Genomic DNA, 19353 nt, shown 5'->3' with positions numbered 1-19353 from the left:
AATCTAAGGAAGGCGCACAGGACATTAATCCAGTACGCACCAGCATCGATAATGCAGCGACTATTTAATGCGCTGCCAGCTCATCTAAGAAACATATCAGGAGTGAGTGTAGATGTGTTTAAGAATAAGCTCGATAAATACCCAAGATGCATCCCAGACCATCCAAGACTGGAAGATGCAAAATACACCGGAAGATGCATTAGCAACTCTGGTGGATATACGAGGTGCCTCACACTGAGGGACCTGGGGGAACCCAAACATAGAATAAGGCAATAAGGTAAGGTAAGGCTCTCGTTTACTACTACAGTACCTTCTGCTTCCTAACAAACACCTCGCTCTCGCTTTTGATATTTACTTTAAATTCTCTCAGTCCAACTGCATCAGTTAATAGTTATCTTAACCTACCTAATGATCTGTTTGACTATTATTCCATGCACAGAAGTTTTCAACAAACATTCTTTTAATCCCCATACAAAATAAAACCAGAATATTAGACATATTTATTTACTGAATAATAAAGTATCTGATCATCGCTATCATCGCTAGACCTGAAATAACATTTGTGAAATGAGCAGACTCAGACAAGATAAAAAGATAGGAAGGATGAAAAGGGAGAATGAAAGTAGATGGAGGTAATGTGAAGATGAAAAAAAAAAAATAGATACTCTGGAAAAGGAGAGAAATGGGGAAATAATTTAAATGAGAATGATACCTGAAATGATAATAGCTACGAGGATACCCGACAATTTTTTTCATGTTTTTGACTGGTAGCTGAAAGCTCTTGTAGAATTACCTGGACTCTCAGCACATATATTGTGCATTTATTCCATAGGTCTATTGTTAAAATCAGAAAAAATGGCATAAGAAAAAACAAATTTGAAATGACCTTGCATTTGTTGGTGGACCATTCCGTTTTCTATGAACCATCAAGTACCATTACGCTGAGCATAATATATGCTTAAACATCCAAGAGACTAAATTCCCCCACAATTAAGAATTTTTCCAAAATCTGATTTTCTATATCTAATAAGCAAGAACATTTATACCTTAGTATATATTATTTAGTTCAAGGAATGTGATTTTTTTTAACCTTCAATAACTTTTCTGTCGCTTCAGTTTTAATAATCTGTGTTTTAGGCGATTGACATGACAATGAATAGATTAATTTAAATTTTTAATGATAGACACTTCATATAGTATATAAATTATTAATGAATTCTAATTTGTATTAAAAAAATACTGTTAGTTTTTATATAGTATATAACATTAATTAATTCTCTAAATAAAAATCGATCTCAATATTATTTGTATGAATTTTCGTTCAGCAATGCTCCATTTCTTTACTTAAATAACTGATTTTTAAATCAGTATTTTTTGTTTAATACTTCCATCCAATTTATTACTATTATCATCATCGCTTATATCTACCAGAATAACTAATATTTTTCAGCCGCTACGATTCTTTGGTCCTAACTTTTACTATCATGGGTTGGAAGGGCCTGGAATCTAATCGCATTTGTGTATGTTATGACTATATGTACCGTTTCACACAGGTGGTTGCATTTGAAAGGGTTAGGGCTCGATCCTAGTATGAGATAGTAATGTATTTCTATTTGAGCTCGATATTGGGTTGATTTTCATCCATATTGCCTCATTATCAGCAATTCCAATTAAAAGTTACCAATTGTTTTACCTGGAGGACTGTGGAATCGTAAAAAACTCGCTTGTATGAGACTGATGTCACAATGTCTCACTAGGTGAATCATTAAATGCATATAGCACTCAGATTCAAAAATCTTTTGAGGCCTCTGGTGTCATGGTTGGAAGCTACTGGCCTTTCATTTGAAGGGGCTAGGCCTCGATCCCAGTATGAAATAGAAATTGATTTTTATATGAGAACGATATTTTGTTGATTTTCAACCTTACATATATATATATATATATATATATATATATATATATATATATATATATATATATATATATATATATATATATATATATATATATATATATATATATATATATATATATATATATATATATATATATATATATATACATACATATATATATATATATATATATATATATATATATATAACAATCATGTTTAGATACTACCTTACTATAAAATATTTTCTTAGCCTTATTTTATAGTGTCCAATGGTTCTATTGGAATCAAAATTATTGAGATGAGTGATATGTAACATTCATTTCTTTTATTTCTACTTATGAGTTTCTTATATTACCCGACATTTCTCCTTTCGAAAAATACATCAATTCCAATATTAATTTATTTCTATACTTTCAGATTCAATGTTGACGGTAGTATTTTTAAACATAGAGAACTAACATGATTTTTAATTTGTTTTAATAATTTCTCAATATACATAATTATTTAAAAGTAATTTTCTAATTCTATGAAAAGAACTGTAACATATAAGAAGGGTTTAATTGTGTTTGTTAAGCAAAATTTATAGGAACTAGGTTTATGATGCTGACTGCAAAACATAGTAAAAACTTTATAAAATTTGGTATTTAACAAATGAGGAATGGTGTGACTGTTTATAGGACAACCAAAATAATCTGAATTAAAACCAACATTAGGTAGATTGATTGACTGATATAATATTTTCTGGCATCCTAACATATAAGGTCATTGACGGCGATATTATTTATCATATAAAGAAAAATAAATATAACAATTTTCAATTAAAACCATAAAATCAACGATGTGTTGATATATTATGTGAGGTTTAAGGAAAATAAGAACGAACTAAAAGATTTGTATTGGGATGGTTCTGAAAAATAAGACCTCTGCATATGGAAACAATGGAACCAAATCTTAAAGAAACTCATACTTACAGAAGAAGTCTCACTATAATTTTCATGAGCAAAAAATCTGGAGGCCATGACTGATTTGCCTTGAAGGTAATCTATGTGTCCATAAAAAACTTCTATGGTATCAGCTAATAACCAGCGATTAGATGAAATAGGAAGATAAATTAAAATTTTAAAGACTCAGGAAGTTTAGAAAGGTTAGGAATTTACCTTAAATACATTAGGCAAATGACTAACCATTATTTCTTTTTTCTCCTTTTCTCCTGTAGCAGTATGGGAAAAAAAATCATGAGCTGATGAAAGGAAAAATAATTCAACTTTAGAATAAGAATTAGGCTTCCTGTCATTATGGTGTATTATATCAAAGCAAAGAATTCCACCCTTTTGTGATAGACTCCAAGAAGATTTGATTATATTAGTGGAATATAGATTTCCTGACATTTGGATATTACCTGAGATATTAGAAATATTGAGTTTAGGTAACATACTATTAATATTATATGAGAATAAAAAAAAGTTCTATTGTGAATGATCCTCGGAGGGTTTTATTTCGATCTAACCATTGAGAATCCGGTAGATGGAGAAATCTTGTAATTAGTTTACCGAAAAAGGTATATCATTAATCACATAATTATTTTTGGGATAGCTGTTGCCTATTTCATTTGTTCACACTTATATCGGTTGCTACAATTTATGGGTTTTTGTTGGAAGAAGATGCCTAGTTAATAACCGTTACTGAACGTCCTGCTCTTGCAGTGATATTCTAGACACCAAAAACACAACATTCCTCGGACCGCTTCAAAACATGGTGTCGAAGATGTTTGTTAATTCCAAGAACGACGGCAATTTATCTTGAAAACAGGTTTGTAGAAACACACCTTATTGTAATCGGCTACGATTTAGAGATAAATAATGCCATCTGCATTCTGCTTGCAAAGTGTGACTTCGCGAGGATTATTTCTGAGAATAAAGCAGGTAAAACCTGCCAGCTTTTGTGTCCAAACTATGACAAGAAAATAGATGATCACGGAGTGACTTAGGATTCCCGACAGCGCTAATTCTTTAGACAAAATCCCAGCCTATGCCTATTTCGAACTACTTCCTTTCGCAATACACAATCCACAGGGCTTTATTCTCTATGGCTGAAACTATCTTTAGGTCAAAGCCGAGCCAGACACCATAGTTTCATATGAAATTCTGAAGTTCATCGCTCAGTATGCCAGCAGCTCTCAGAGCAAGAAAATTTCTGGACAACGTTGGAATGACAATAGGAAATCCGCACATATTTACAAGACACTCCAATGACTAGTAACAATACCCGTCAAAGATTCAAAGACACGATGAGTTTCAATGTAAAATAACTGTGTCAATTATCAAGTCTTCCACCATGCTAATCAAGAATTTTTTACAAATAATAAATGAGGTTAGCATGGCCTACACATCGGCAGAGCTTACTTAACTACCTGCAGTAGTGGCCGCCATAGACTCTCAATTTCTAAGAGAGCTAGATTTTGCCACCACTCCCGTAAAATGTTCAAGGTACTACAAGTGCTTTATCAATAAGCCGCCACATCAGAGGATACAATCCAACAAACCAAATGGTCTTTGCTTCTTCCATTAGAGATTTGGGAGTTTGAATCGAGAGTGCGAAAGAGGGGGTATGGTATCAAAAAACATTCAGCAGGCCAACCTACCAACTATCAGCGACGGCCAGACTGATTGCTTCAAATTGGGAAACAAGTCTGTCTTTGGCTATCTTTCTTTCAGGAAATGAAAAAAAAAATAATAAATGTTTCTACATCACCGATTAAATGTAATTCCTCATCAATACAGATGAATGCAAGTTTTTTTTTTCCCAATCACTTTGGATAAATAATTGAATCAACTATCCAACACCCTTCATGTGTCTACCAAAATTGTTACCTCTCTAAAGATATATGAACATCGAAATACGCATGTAGCGTTCACTGGCAAATCATAAGGTTGACCATTTATCACTTCAGACATTACTTTCACAATATTTAGAGAGACCTTCCCTTTAGAGTAAATCACTCCAAGGGCAACAACAATCACCACTCTAGGAGCAAGTACCTCTTGCCTTCATCTGGAATTTCCCAGAGTATACAATGTGACCTTATGTGGCCTAAGAAACCTATTTCCTCTACATGGGTACCAGCACATCGCTGCCCTGCTGAGAGTACTAGTAAATAGAAGAAGACAAGTAATCCTTATATAGCATTTCAGACATAACTAATAAACTTGAAAGGACAAAAATTCAATAAAAGAAAAATAGTGAAGTAACAGAATAAATTCCTCCATCTAGAAAAAACATGTACCTCAGCCAAAATATCCAACTCTCCCAAAAAACTAGAACGCACAAAATATATGTTCATCAATAAATTCGTACTAATCCCCCTGTCACATGCATGTTCAGGCCCCAATGCTTATAATTCTGAAAACAGAAATGCTCTGATATGTTAGTTAAAAGCAGAACCAGTTGGGTATCGATAACAGGCTCAAGCGTTCATATATCAGAGACAACGCATCAGTCACTTGAATCTCTTCTTTAGCAGGGGAGAAGTAATGTTGGAACTGTTATCCAGCATCTCACACGACCTCATCAGAATATTATGAAAACAGACTAAAACCAAAAGCAAGACATTACGGAAGATACTTTTGTTTTCACCAGTATGATCGTCTGCAGACGTTCCAGTTAAGTATTCACTGATAATCGTAGTGAATATAACGGACTCTATTTCCAGAACCAGCAAGCTTTTATAACAACAGTTTGCATGAAAGTATATCACAAAAATTCATACAGATTGTTACGGGTACATAATGGCGGAAACCTGTTATAAGTACCAGGGGAAAGTGATAACGTAAATATACAAAAACACGAAAATACTGTTACAGTGTACGAGCGTGTGATATGTGTGCTGTGCATGGCTCTCCCCTCCTAAAAAACCCACTCATGTGAAATGGGGTGGTCTGCTGTTGAGAGACGTACTGTAGGAAGGTCATCTGGCATGAGACATGAAGGATTTAGGTGATCAATGGAGACCCAGCCTTCTTTGCCAAGCATGTTGAGGAGTAATGCTTTCATTGTACAAAGGATCACAAGAAATGGGCCCGTGTAAGGTGTATGGAATTAATGGTGGCTTGCTAGTGTTGTTGCGCAGATAAACGAGCATTGTTGAGTAGAAATCTGTCAGTATGTGTTGCTTAGCTGTGGGCTTGAAGTCAGGCGGCATAGAGTAAATTTTCCTACAATATGACGTAGTTCAAATAGAAAAAATTTGGCAGGGATGACCAATGGGTCACCATTCAACATTTCAGTTGCTGAGAAATCCAGGGTGTCCTTAGGAGTGGTCCTCAATACCAGGAGGACCCAAGGAAGCTGGATAAACCAGTTGGAGTCCTTGATGCGGGACATCAAAGCTGCTTTGATGGTACTGTGAAAATGTTCAACCATAACTTGGCTACAGGGTTGTATGCGGTTGTTTCATAAAGGGTGAGAGCAAGGAGATCCGCTAATGATATCTATAATTGCGAGCTGAAAGTGGTACCCCTGTTGGAAATAATATGCTTTGGGATACTAAATCTTGCTATCAATCCTGAGAGTGAGACATATGTACAGAGATTGATATTTCAGTTTCCATGGGAATGGATTCTGGCTAACAAGTGGACCAGTTGATGACAGCAAAGAGGTAACAATGTTCTTGTGATGTGGGTAGGGACCTATATCAACATAAATAAGGGCAAAACTCCACTGAGATTGAGGAAAGGTGCCCACTCCGAATCCGTGTGTCAATATACTTTTGGACACGGGTGTTTTCACAATCCTTGGCATCTTTAGTCTTGCCATGCCAAATGAACTTTGTCTCCAGCAGCTGCGTAGTAGAATGATGCAAGAAATAGGAAATACAATGAATGAAATCAAACACCTGCCGGGGAATGGGAGAATGTATCACCGCTCTAGGTCTACCAGTACTTATGTCACAGAGGAGGGTGGCATTAGAGTCATCGAGTGGGATGTCTTCCCAACAGAAAGATGTGCAGGATGTTCTATATGCTTGGTAATTTGTATATTTTCAATGGGCTGCAACCAAGGCGTTATAATCTAATCTCAGGTGGATGGCGGCCAGTGTATTTCCTAACAGGGCATCGGCGATAAAATTAATTTTTCAAGGGATGTGGTGAAGGCTACAATTGTATTCAGACAAGGCGGGGATATGTCAGTGTTGAAGGACATAATAGGGGTCGGACTATCAAGTGAAGGCGTACACCAGAGGCATGTGGTCTTGTGTAAATGATTAAGGGCGTACCTTCCAAGAAGTGGCCAAAGTGATGGACAAAGAAGTGCACCGCCAGAAATTCATGGACAAAGGCAGAGTAACCATATTCCGACTATGACAGTTTCCTATTGAGGAAGGGCAATGAATGGGAGAAGCCTTTGACCACCCGCACCAGGACTGCCAAATAGCGACATTTCTGGTATCTGGGCAGAGAACAAGTGGTGCATATGGCATGGGAAAAGTGAGAGCAGGATTATTTGATTAGGCATTCTTTACGTTGTAAGAGGACTCTTCTTGAAGGGAACTCCACTTCAGTTCTTTGGGGATGCTCTTGAGGGAGGCAAAGGAAGGGTATGAGTGGTAACGATGGTTGGCAGGAAACGGCGATAATAATTGATTTTGCCATAGAATTCTTGCAGTGCTTTGGTGGTTGATTGTGTGGGGAAATTCCGAACCGCTGCTACCTTCTACAGGAGTGATGCAGTGACCTAAGAATGATATTTTGTTAGCACTAAATTTACCCTTGTCGCACCTGATTATAAGACTGTTCTGTTGCAGACTATCTATAACAATATGAGGATGACGTAGGTGTTCCTCTTTGGAGGAAGAGAACACAAGGTTGTTGTCCAAGTAACATACTGTATACAGAAGGGGGCGGGGGGCGTCCATGAGACGTTGAAAACACGCCACAGCATTATGAAGACCAAAACATGAGTAATTGAAGGTACATATACCAGAGGAGGTGGTGATGTGGGTTTTCGGGATGTCTTCTGTGCCACTTGATAATAACCCTTAAAGAGTCCGTGCGTAGAGAAAATTTTCGCTATGTGCAAGTAGGAGGTCATGTCGGCCATATTTGGTAAAGGTAGTGATCCGGTTCTAACTGTATGTTCAGGCACCTATAATCACCACACAGATGTAGAGAACCATCCTTCTTCAGGACGATGTGCAAGAGTGACGACTATGGGCTTGAGATCTTTTGGCAAGGGCCCTTTTCTTCCATTTCTTGAAACGTTTATTTATCGGCTGCCAAATGATCAGATGCCATATGTGTGTATCTGGCAAACACTGGGGGCCCCGTCATCTTTATATGGCAATGAAAAGTATGTTTCACGAGAAATGTGGGTGTTTGACAAAATTCTGGACGGAAAACTTCTGGGTACTGTGTCAGGAGGTGAGGGCAGACATTCGTTGGTGTTCTCATTTGGAGAGCGAGGTCGGAGGGGGAGGATTTAAGACGTCGAGAAGTATGAATCCGCACTGACTAATTGTCAGTGAGCTACACTAACCAGGAACATGAAGTGTGACTGGGAGTTGGCACCGAGGATTTCCAATATAATTTCAGCAACAAGAACTTTCCAAATATATTTGGTGTTTTCAAATTATAATGTGAGGGTTACATAACCATAGGTGGGTATCGCATTGGCACCTCTCAGGGATATATCGGCAGACCCAGACAGACTATGTCAAGCCCTGTATGTTGTGTCCTTCAGAGGGACCTTGGCAGAAGTGGACAGGAAGCAATTGTGTTTACCAAAAATTACACCCCCTTAACTGTGTCATATATGAAAAAATAATTGTGACAGAGGAGGCCACTGCCATAAGGGATGGCATACTCATACGATTTTCAGCCACTGACAACAATTTAGAAATTTCTTCCTGGCAGCTGTGAATAGGGAGTAGTTCCATAACTGCAGTCGATGGGCGTCAGGAAGAGGCTGGATGGGTCATTGGTTGGCGCTTAAGTGAGGTGTTGTATATATGGGTGTATGTAGCTTTGTTGCCAGCCTACAAGTCATGGGGTGGGCGTCTGTGTCTTATCGCATTCATGTTGGCTTCTCTGGATGTTGAATAGGTGTTCACCTTATTTAACTGGCTGTAAATAAGGCATCGAATTTGGTCACCAGGTCCATCATGGGCAAAATATCAATGTCCAGGATAGCAGCACGTACAGTTTTGGGTAGGAGCCCTACCCAAAGGTTACAAAGTAGATTCATTTCATAAGGAGAGCCATCTGTTGCAGGTTGTGAATGAGCTATACTGGTCATTTCCCTGAGTCCTTTCATTAGAAGGGGCCAGCGTTCGATCCCAACTATGAGGTAAAAATTTATTTCTATTTAAGCATGATGTTGTGTTGATATTTATCCATATAAACTCATTAGGGGTAATTTGAATGAATTACTATCAATTGTGTCACGGTGTGGGACATGAAGTCGGGGAAAACTCTCTGGTAAGAGACTGATGTCTCGCCAGGTAAATCCTGAACACCTGATTAGCCGTTAGTTTCCGACTTCTTTTATGGCCTCTCGTGGCATGGTTGGTTTCAACCTGGCCTTTCATTAGATCCCAAGTATGAGGCAAAAATGTATACATATATATATAAAAGTGTATATATATATATATATATATATATATATATATATATATATATATATATATATATATATATATATATATATATATATATATATATATATATATATATATATATATATATATATATATATATATATATATATATATATATATATATATATATATATATATATATATATATATATATATATATATATATATATATATATATATATATATATATATATATATAAATCCACTGAGACATCACTCTTACCTTCTTATGGCCAACATATTAAGAAAAAAATCATAATTGTGCCAATATCATTTCTTCAGACTTGACGAGGTATGAGAAAACTAATATTTTTATGCCTTTGATATGAATTGGTGATTGGCCTTTGGTCAAATAAGATGATAAACATAATATGTAACATGGACACCTAATTTGACTTACTTTTATTGCAACAACCAGTTTCGACACATCCAAAGGATATAAACCTAAGATATATCGGTATGGAAAATAAAATATTATTGTAATTTTGATATATTAATGTAGTTTTTAACAAATAATAAAAGATAGTTACAGATGTGTAATTGCTTGACTTACAATAAAATTGATATATTCATGATTCTATAGTCTATTTTCCTGGACGTATTTCATCAAAGCCTTTAATTATGTCTTCGCCCAACAGGATAATCCGTGTGTTTGAGGCTGGCCTCTATAATCAGTGGACGAAAAGAGAGGTTGATAACTACACAGCTTGCCTTAATCCCCCAATTAAGGTCACCAGTCAAGACCCAATAGCATTCAAGAACATATGAGTAAACCTATCGCTCATTTTATTTATAATAGACTAAATGATTGGAGATTTTGCTACTGCCAAAAATTGCTAAACTTACTTATTTCAAAGAATAGTCTTCAAATGGATATATTTCTTCTAGATTTTTATCTTAATGATGTATAATTATAGCTTGGATACTGTTGTAGTATACATATCTCATTGGGAATGTAAAAGAATTGTATAGGAAGAATGATTTTATATATATTCAGTCATTTAGATTAGAATATAAATTGAAATTATATTAGGGATCTGTATATTGTATTTTAGAACAAAACCGCTCATTTTGTAAATTTGGATATTTATAGTAAGTACTGTTTTTGGAGACTACGTAGAGTTTTGGAAAAAACATTTGAATACATATATATACATATATATATATATATATATATATATATATATATATATATATATATATATATATATATATATATATATATATATATATATTCCTCTTCTTTTTCCAGGGTCTGGCTATGGTCTGGTCAATAGGTATGGTTCTTGCATGCATCAGCTTTCTCCTGGAGCTAATTGTCTTTCAAGTTAGTATGTGAAAGGAGATTCAAGGAAGAGCTGGGATGGATGAGCAATATCAATAATGATATTGCGTTAGATGATCAAAAACGAAGAAATACACACGCCTCGAATTCAGAAGTAACTTTTTTCATACAATTATACACCTAAATGGTATATATATATATATATATATATATATATATATATATATATATATATATATATATATATATATATATACATATATATATATATATATATATATATATATATATATATATATATATATATATATATATATATATATATATATATATATATATATATGCTATTATTATTATTATTATTATTATTATTATTATTATTATTATTATTATTATTATCATTACTTATTGAGCTACATCCTTAGTTGGAAGAGCAGGATGCTATAAGCTCAGGGGCTTATATAAAGGATACTCTACTACTCATCAGAAGCTGTGTGATATATATATATATATATATATATATATATATATATATATATATATATAAAAGTGTTGATATCCTTGGATTATTTAAAGTGATCAATATTTTTCTTTTCTACCTTTATGCATGCCAAAGATTTTTTTTTTTTTTTGTGGGGGGGAACTCTCATACATAAATTATGAAAGTATCTAAGTATCTTCCCTGAAACATTTTTTATTCTCCCTACATAACATAACATTTCTCAATCCAGATGTCATTTGGTTGTTTGCATGTATGAAAATTGGTGACGTGCAGTCATTTCTACAGTAAGTAGGCAAATAGAACTAAATTGATGTCATATGCCCTCGTCATTGATGAAACTGCACATCTATTCAACACTCGGTTAATTAACAATATATACGACTTTTCATAGCAATGTTTATAAAAATCAAGATCAGTACCAGCAAGCACTTGGTTGGAATACTTGAAAAAAGGGATTTTATAACTTGTGAAGAAATATAAAATAACAAAATTAAAAAAAAAAAAAATTCTTAAAACCATTTGCAGGTTTAGGGTTAGTTAAGAGCTGATTCAAGGGTTTATTAAATACCATTAAACAAATGCAATAAAATTTGCTTCTGTAAAAAGAATTCAAGGCTCACAATCTGTAAAATATAATTCTCAGAGATCATAGATTATTGCATATAGGTAATACTAGTCATGCTATGAACTGGGACAGGTCAGGGTGTATTTAAAACGTAGTTATTCATTCAAAAATAGATTCTGGTATTTTTCTCCACCAATCAGACAATAATACGACAGCAGGGAAGAATGGACTTAAAGACCATATTGACAAGGAAGCTTTGCAATGAAGCCATAAGCTAAAAGGTAATAATTATTATTATTATTATTATTATTATTATTATTATTATTATTATTATTATTATTACTCTTTTGGAAAAACATGACTCCAACGGGATAATAGCCCAGTGAGGAAAGGAAACCAAGAAAATTGAATATTTTCACGAACAGTAACATTTGAATAAATATCTACTATATAAACTATAAAAACTTTAATAAAAAAGGAGGAGAAAAAACATAGAATAGTGTGCCCGAGTGTACCCTCAGGCAAGAGAACTCTAACCCAAGACAGTGGAATACCATGGTACAAAGGCTCTGGCACTACCAAAGACTAGAGAACAATAGTTTAATTTTGGAGTGTCCTTCTCCTAGAAGAGCTGCTTATCATAGCTAAAGTGTCTTCTATCCTTGCCTAGAGGAAAGTGGCCGCTGAACAATGATAGTACAGTAACCCCTTGATTGAAGAAGAATTGTTTGGGTAATCTCAGTGTTTTAAGGTGTATGAGGACAGAGGAGAATATGTTAGGTATAGGCCAGGCTATTCGGTGAATCTGTAGGCAAAGGCAAAGAAAAATGAACCGTAAACAGAGAGAAGAATCCATTGCAGTAGTCTGGTCAGTCAAAGGACTTAATAACTCTCTAGTGGTAGTATCTCAACGGGTAGTTGGTGTCCTGGCCAACCTACTACTTTTTTATAATTCCGTTACACAGAACGACTATCTACTATCTGTAATCTTTCTAAAGTTGTTAATTCGACACCCATAATGTACTGTATATAAATACTCCAGTTATCTCCTTCTATACACCCAAACACAAACACAAAAACTCACATACATGCATACATACATACATACACACACACATACACACACACACACACACACACACACACACATATATATATATATATATATATATATATATATATATATATATATATATATATATAGATCTTTATAAATACATATATATATATATATATATATATATATATATATATATATATATATATATATATATATATATATATATATATATATATATGTATATATATACATATGTATATATATATATATATATATATATATATATATATATATATATATATATATATATAACGGATTTTGAGCGAAGCGAAAAGTCTATTTTTGGGTGAGATAGCCATGTCGTCCTGATGGAAGTTCCTATAGGGTAGCTTCCTAGGGTATATTACAACTACGGCGATATTCCCAGAGAATTTACCTTAAGGTACCAGAATTCTAAATCCTGGAGCGAGTATCCCTCGTGAAAGGGATATCGCGACATATCAGAGGACGTATTCTAGACACGTCACATGGCAATCTACGACCTGAACAGAGATTTCGTCTCGTAGGAGGTGATTGACGAGATACGAATTCGGGAAAGAAAAAGGGGAGACGCTCCCAAGGCTTCCCTATCCCCCGATTCGTATGCGTGCCTGGCGCCAATCCTGGCGCCATCTGTATTCCTTGTAGCGTACACGAGGTGCTACAGATACTGTATGTAGGGAGGGGTCCTACAGCCCTTTCTTAGAAAGGCAAGGGCAGGTCCATCAGGACGACATGGCTATCTCACCCAAAAATAGATTTTTCGCTTCGCTCAAAATCCGTTTTTTGGGCTCAAGCCATGTCGTCCTGATGGAAGTGTACCAGAGCATTACTGTATCTGTGGATTCTCAGAACGTGCCGTACTCCCCGGAGGTATTTATTCCCGGTCGACTAGACCTAGAGACCTAAGATGTTACCGTTATACATCTTTTCAACTAACTATAAACTATGTTAGAGCTTCCTGCCCCCTACAAGGAAGAGTCCTACTAGACTCTGGAAAGTCTCGAAGAGTACATATATCTATGTATGAATACCAGGCAAGCTAATATAGTGGTCTCGCCCTATATTAAGTAAAGCATAGTTTGTATAGAACCACTGCGTCAATATATTGACCAGTAATCCGCACAATACTTGTATTGGACAAAGGTTTATATCCGCATAGGAAGAAACTAATAAAACCGCCCTCGTCCCTTTATGGGACGGAGTCCTCCCATTAGGGGACTTACATAAACCAATGCAACATAGCTTGCATAACAGAACAATTCTATCAGAATTATCCCAGATAAGATACATAGAATTAAAATGCTCAATTATACCAATAAATTGACACAGGTGAAAGAGACGCAAGGTTCTCAAGAACAAGTTTATTGACAGATAATAAACAGACAGGTTAACAACAAATATATATATTTATATAGAAGAGGATAACCCAAAACTTTAAGCATAAGTATGATAGTAAACAGAACTTGTTTATCTGAAAGAAAAACCATTAAACACCACTTTAATAAGATACCAAGGTATCAAGTCATAAAAAGTCTGTATTACAAATCAATCACATTAGCGTTAGAAACGCTTGGCACACATGTCTGAACTTATGCTAGGTTCACCTTTGAAAGAAGGAACAGTCTATATGGGCACTTGGTGCCCTCATTTAGTTTGTAGTACAGTATGTACCTACACACTCACCCTGGACTTAATCGTCCCAATTAAGACCACTGTTCCTCGCAGAGTTAAACAGTAGGGTTAACTACACGACCCACTGCTACCACAAATCTCTTAAGTTCCTCTACTTGCTTCGCATAGTGGCGAAAGAACACCCTGGAAGACTTCCAGCCCGTGTATGAACGGAGATGTTCAAAATCCATACAATTAAAGAAATTTAGGGATGAGGCAACTTTCCTCGGATCGTGACCTGCGGGTGTACTGTCAGGATCCGCTCTGCGAATAAAATATGTGATTTTCGCTCTGAGTTGATTCAGAGATAAATTTGAGCCTGATGTTTCTCCCCTGAATAGTTGACCACCCTTGAAGTCTGAAGTTCTACGAAGATAGACCTTTAGGCATTCTACTGGACATAGAGATGCATCTTCTTTCAGAGGGCAGATTCTCCAGGGACCCCACCTGTTGGTGGGTAACTCATTCTTGGCGAGAAACGTAGGATCCGGAAACAGGTTCAGTTCCCCCCCATCCAGGAACTGAACACGACCTGCCTCTCTCGAGAGGGCTACGATCTCACTAACCCTGGCCCCGGACGCGAGTGCAAATAGGAAAATAACTTTTTGTGTCAAATCCTTTAACGCACATTCTTCATTGCTCAACAGGGAGGCGAAATGAAGAACTTTGTCTAAAGACCATGAGATGGGCTTTGGAGGTGCTGAAGGTCTGAGCCTAGCGCAGGCTTTCGGAACTTTATTAAAGATCTCGTTACCTAGGTCGATCTGGAAGGCAAATAAAATGGGTCTCATCAAAGCAGATTTACACACTGAAATCGTGTTAGCTGCCAACCCTTGGCCATGGAGGTGGATGAAGAAAGATAAGCAGAAGTCTGTTGAGATCTCCTGCGGATTCTTTGCCTTTACAAAGGCCACCCATTTTCTCCAAGATGACTCATATTGCCTTCTAGTCGATTTGCACTTATATTCCTCTAGGAAGTCTATGCTGGCTTTCGAAATCCTGAAACGCTTTCTCACCGCTAGGGCGAGAAAATCATGAGCTGCAGGGTCTGGGTTTTCTGTAATGAAGCGCAGACAGTCGACTTCTGGACTCGCTGGGTCAGAACTGGATGTGGTAGCGGCACGAACTTCATCTGTAGTTCCAACGCCAAGGGGAACCACATACTGTTCGCCCACTTGTGGGCCACTATTGCCGCTACCCCCTTGAAGGATCTCAGTTTGTTGAGGACCCTCAACAGAAGGTTGTGAGGAGGGAACAGATAAATCCTGGACCATCTGTTCCAGTCGAGGGACATTGCGTCCACTGCTTCCGCTAAGGGGTCCTCGTACGGGGACACGTACAGGGGCAACTTCTTGTTGTCTTTCGTCGCAAAGAGGTCTATTTGCAGTTCTGGGACTTGATTCAGAATGAAGGAAAATGATCCTGCGTCTAAGGACCATTCCGACTCTATCAGTGTGAACCTGGATAGAGCGTCCGCTGTCACATTGCGGACTCCTTGAAGGTGAACTGCCGACAGGTACCACTTCTTCTTTTCCGCCAATCGGAAAATGGCTAACATCACTTGGTTGAGAGGTGGTGACCTCGACCCTTGTCGATTCAAGCATCTCACAACCACCTCGCTGTCCGTCACCAATCTTATGTGGATCGAGTGACGCGGGGAGACTTTCTTTAAGGTAAGGAGCACTGCCATAGCTTCTAGAAAGTTTATATGAAAGGTCCTGAATAGCTTGGACCAAGTCCCCTGGACTTTTTTCCGATGAGAGTGACCTCCCCATCCCTCCTTTGAGGCATCTGAGTGAATCGTCATCGACGGGGGAGGTGGCTGAAGAAGAACCGACTTCTTTAGATGTCTGGCTTGGGACCAAGGTCTGAGAAGAGTACGTAGCCGAGGCGGCACTGGTCTTCTTAGGTCTCTTCGCGCGTTTGATGCATACCTTCTCCAAACTCCGGTTGCATCCTTTAGCTGTGCTCTTAGCACTGGGTCTGTCACTGAAGCAAACTGGAGAGAGCCTAGTACCCTCTCCTGTTCGCGTCTTGATATCCTTTCGGAATCTAGAAGTCTCTTGACAGAGCCCGCTATCTCCTTCCTTTTCTTCGTCGGGATGGAGAAACTGTGTGAAAAAAGGTCCCAGTGGATTCCCAGCCACTGGAACTTTTGGGATGGAGAAAGTCGAGACTTTTTTCTGTTGATCTTGAAGCCTAGGTACTCTAGGAACTGGATCACCTGACTGGAAGCTTGCAAGCATTCGGTCTCGGATGCTGCCCACACCAGCCAGTCGTCCAGGTAGGCTACTACCTGAATTCCCTTTAGGCGTAATTGTTTGAGAGCTGCGCTGGCAAGCTTCGTGAAAATCCTTGGGGCTATGTTTAGCCCGAATGGCATGGCTCTGAAGGCGTACAGTCTCCGTTGTAGCCTGAACCCTAGGTAGGGGGAGAGTCGACGGCTGATTGGAATGTGCCAATAGGCGTCTGACAAGTCTATAGAGACTGAGTATGCCCTCTTGGGCAGTAAGGTCCTTATGTGTTGCAGTGTTAGCATCTTGAATTTGCAATTCACTATGAACTTGTTGAGTGGTGACAAGTCCAGAATGACTCTGAGTTTTTCCGAGTCTTTCTTGGGAACACAAAACAGCCTCCCTTGGAATTTGATGGACTTCACCTTTCGGATCACATTTTTCTCCAACAGTTCTTGAACGTACTCCTCCAAAACGGGGGTGGAGTGTTGGAAAAACCGAAGGCATGGGGGTGGAGTGCTGTACCAGCTCCAACCCAGTCCATTCTTGAGTAGGCTTTGGGCCCAGGGATCGAAGGTCCAGCGATCCCAAAATTTCATCAGTCTCCCTCCTACCGGTATCATTTCACTTGGACTGCCGTCCTGAGGTCTTGCCTCCCTGACCACGACCACCTCTGAATCCCCTTCCCCTTGAGGGGCGCCTAGACGAGCCTCTGGCTGCTCCTCTAGGTTTTGCACGAAAGGAAGAAGACTGTCCTTCGAACGTTGGGGTGAATGTGGTTGACTGACCTGGCACAGCCTGGGGTACCCACTGAAAAGCAGTCGGGGTTTGTGCCACCATCTGGGGCACTGGAGGCAAAGGCAATTGCAGTTGCTGTTGCTGTCTATAAGGCTTGGCTGGCCGAGATGGTAGCCTAGTCCTCATATTCTTCCTCTTTGGTTGAGGACCCTCATCCGGGGAAGATTTTCTTTTGATAGCCAGGCCCCACTTCTGGAGAAGATTTCTATTCTCCACGGCGGCCTTATCAACAACCTCTTTGACCACATCGGTAGGGAAAAGGTCTTTTCTCCAAATGTTGGAGGAGATTAATTTCCTTGGCTCATGTCTCACCGAAGCCCCGGTGAACACGAACTCCCTGCAAGCTCTCCTTGCCTTGATGAAGCCATAAAGGTCCTTCGTCACTTTGGCTAGGTGAGACTTAGCCACTACCATGAACATTTCATGGACCTTAGGGTCACTTGCCATTGTCTCAAGAGTAGTCTGATGAGACATTGAGGCAGCCAGTCTTTCTTTGGTCTCGAACTCTCTTCGTAAAAGAGATTCGGACAGCTTGGGGAGGTCCTCGCCGAATTGCCGTCCGGCAATATCAGCCTCCAACTTTCCCACTGAGAATGTCAGATGGACATCCTTCCAGTCTTTGTGGTCCATAGGCAGAGCCAGCGACAAGGGTTTACACTCCTCCAGGGAGGGGCAAGGCTTGCCGGCCTCGACTGCCTTTAGGACAGCCGCAAACCCTTTCTGTAAAAAGGGGAAGGCTCTATCAGGAGAGGACACAAAAGAAGGGAGCTTCTTGCTCAATGCAGCTACCTTCGAATTAGAGAAGCCCCTCTCTTTCATCGAGGATGAAAGTAGGGCTTGAGCCTTAGCGGGGTCCATAATAATGACCTCCTTCGGCTCTGTCTCCTCCCTTGAAGCTGGTTCTTTTCTCAGCCGGACATAGCAGTCCGGATATGATGCCTTGCTGGGCCAGAATTCTACCTCCTCTAGGGGAACTGAACCCAGTTTATCCGAGATGACGATCTTTCCAGTCGTCATCGGCATGTGCTCAGCATACCTCCATGGGTTAGCATCTGAGCATATGGGAAGGTCTTTCACATTGAACCTTTTCTGGGGCCCATGTGATTCTGCTAGGGACTGCATACGCAGTTCCATTGCAGCCGCCTTCTCCTGATTCTCCTTCTGCATTTGTTGGATCATTCCAACAATCGAAGAGAGGGCCTGTCCCAGTTCTACTGGGAGACCAGCCGATGTTGAGGGGATAGGCTCCGGCATCTGAACCGGAGTAGCCGACACCTCGTCGACCTCATCCTCTACGACATCCGGGGTTTGAACTTGATCCTGACCTTCTGCCAGGAGGTCTTCTTCCAAACGTTCATCCACGTCAGACATCCTGTCATACAACTGGATGTCTTGCATCGCATCTGCGACTTCCGCGTCCCCCTGGACTTGATCTTGAGGGATCTCCTCTTGAGGCTGGGGAATCACTGCCTCAGCTGATGCCTGGGGAAAAAGATACGCTCTCATCTTCTCACTTGGAAGATAAGGGCCAGAGGTGTTCTTCTTGAAGCCCCTTACCCAAGTACGAAGCTTTTCCCTTGCTATATCCCTTGATTCCGCCGTTCTAGGGGAATCAAAAGCCTCAGTAATCAGGTTAGTGCATACAGTA

General features: G+C 38.6%; 1 protein-coding gene across 1 annotated transcript in view; it reads right to left on the bottom strand.

The window, feature by feature from the left end:
- The window catches only part of LOC137641384 (chymotrypsin-C-like), a 24486-nt gene extending 18539 nt beyond the window's left edge, over nt 1-5947 (bottom strand). Inside the window, exon 1 of the mRNA XM_068373940.1 lies at nt 5852-5947. Within this exon, the coding sequence (XP_068230041.1) occupies nt 5852-5947 (96 nt within the window). The remainder of the gene's footprint in view (nt 1-5851) is intronic.
- Between the last annotated feature and the right edge of the window lie 13406 nt (nt 5948-19353).

Source organism: Palaemon carinicauda, chromosome 1 (genome assembly GCF_036898095.1).
Source record: "Palaemon carinicauda isolate YSFRI2023 chromosome 1, ASM3689809v2, whole genome shotgun sequence".
NCBI classification, from domain to species: Eukaryota; Metazoa; Arthropoda; class Malacostraca; order Decapoda; family Palaemonidae; genus Palaemon; species Palaemon carinicauda.
The sequence above is the reverse complement of the archived record's forward strand: the minus strand, read 5'-3'. Positions and strand labels throughout refer to the sequence as shown.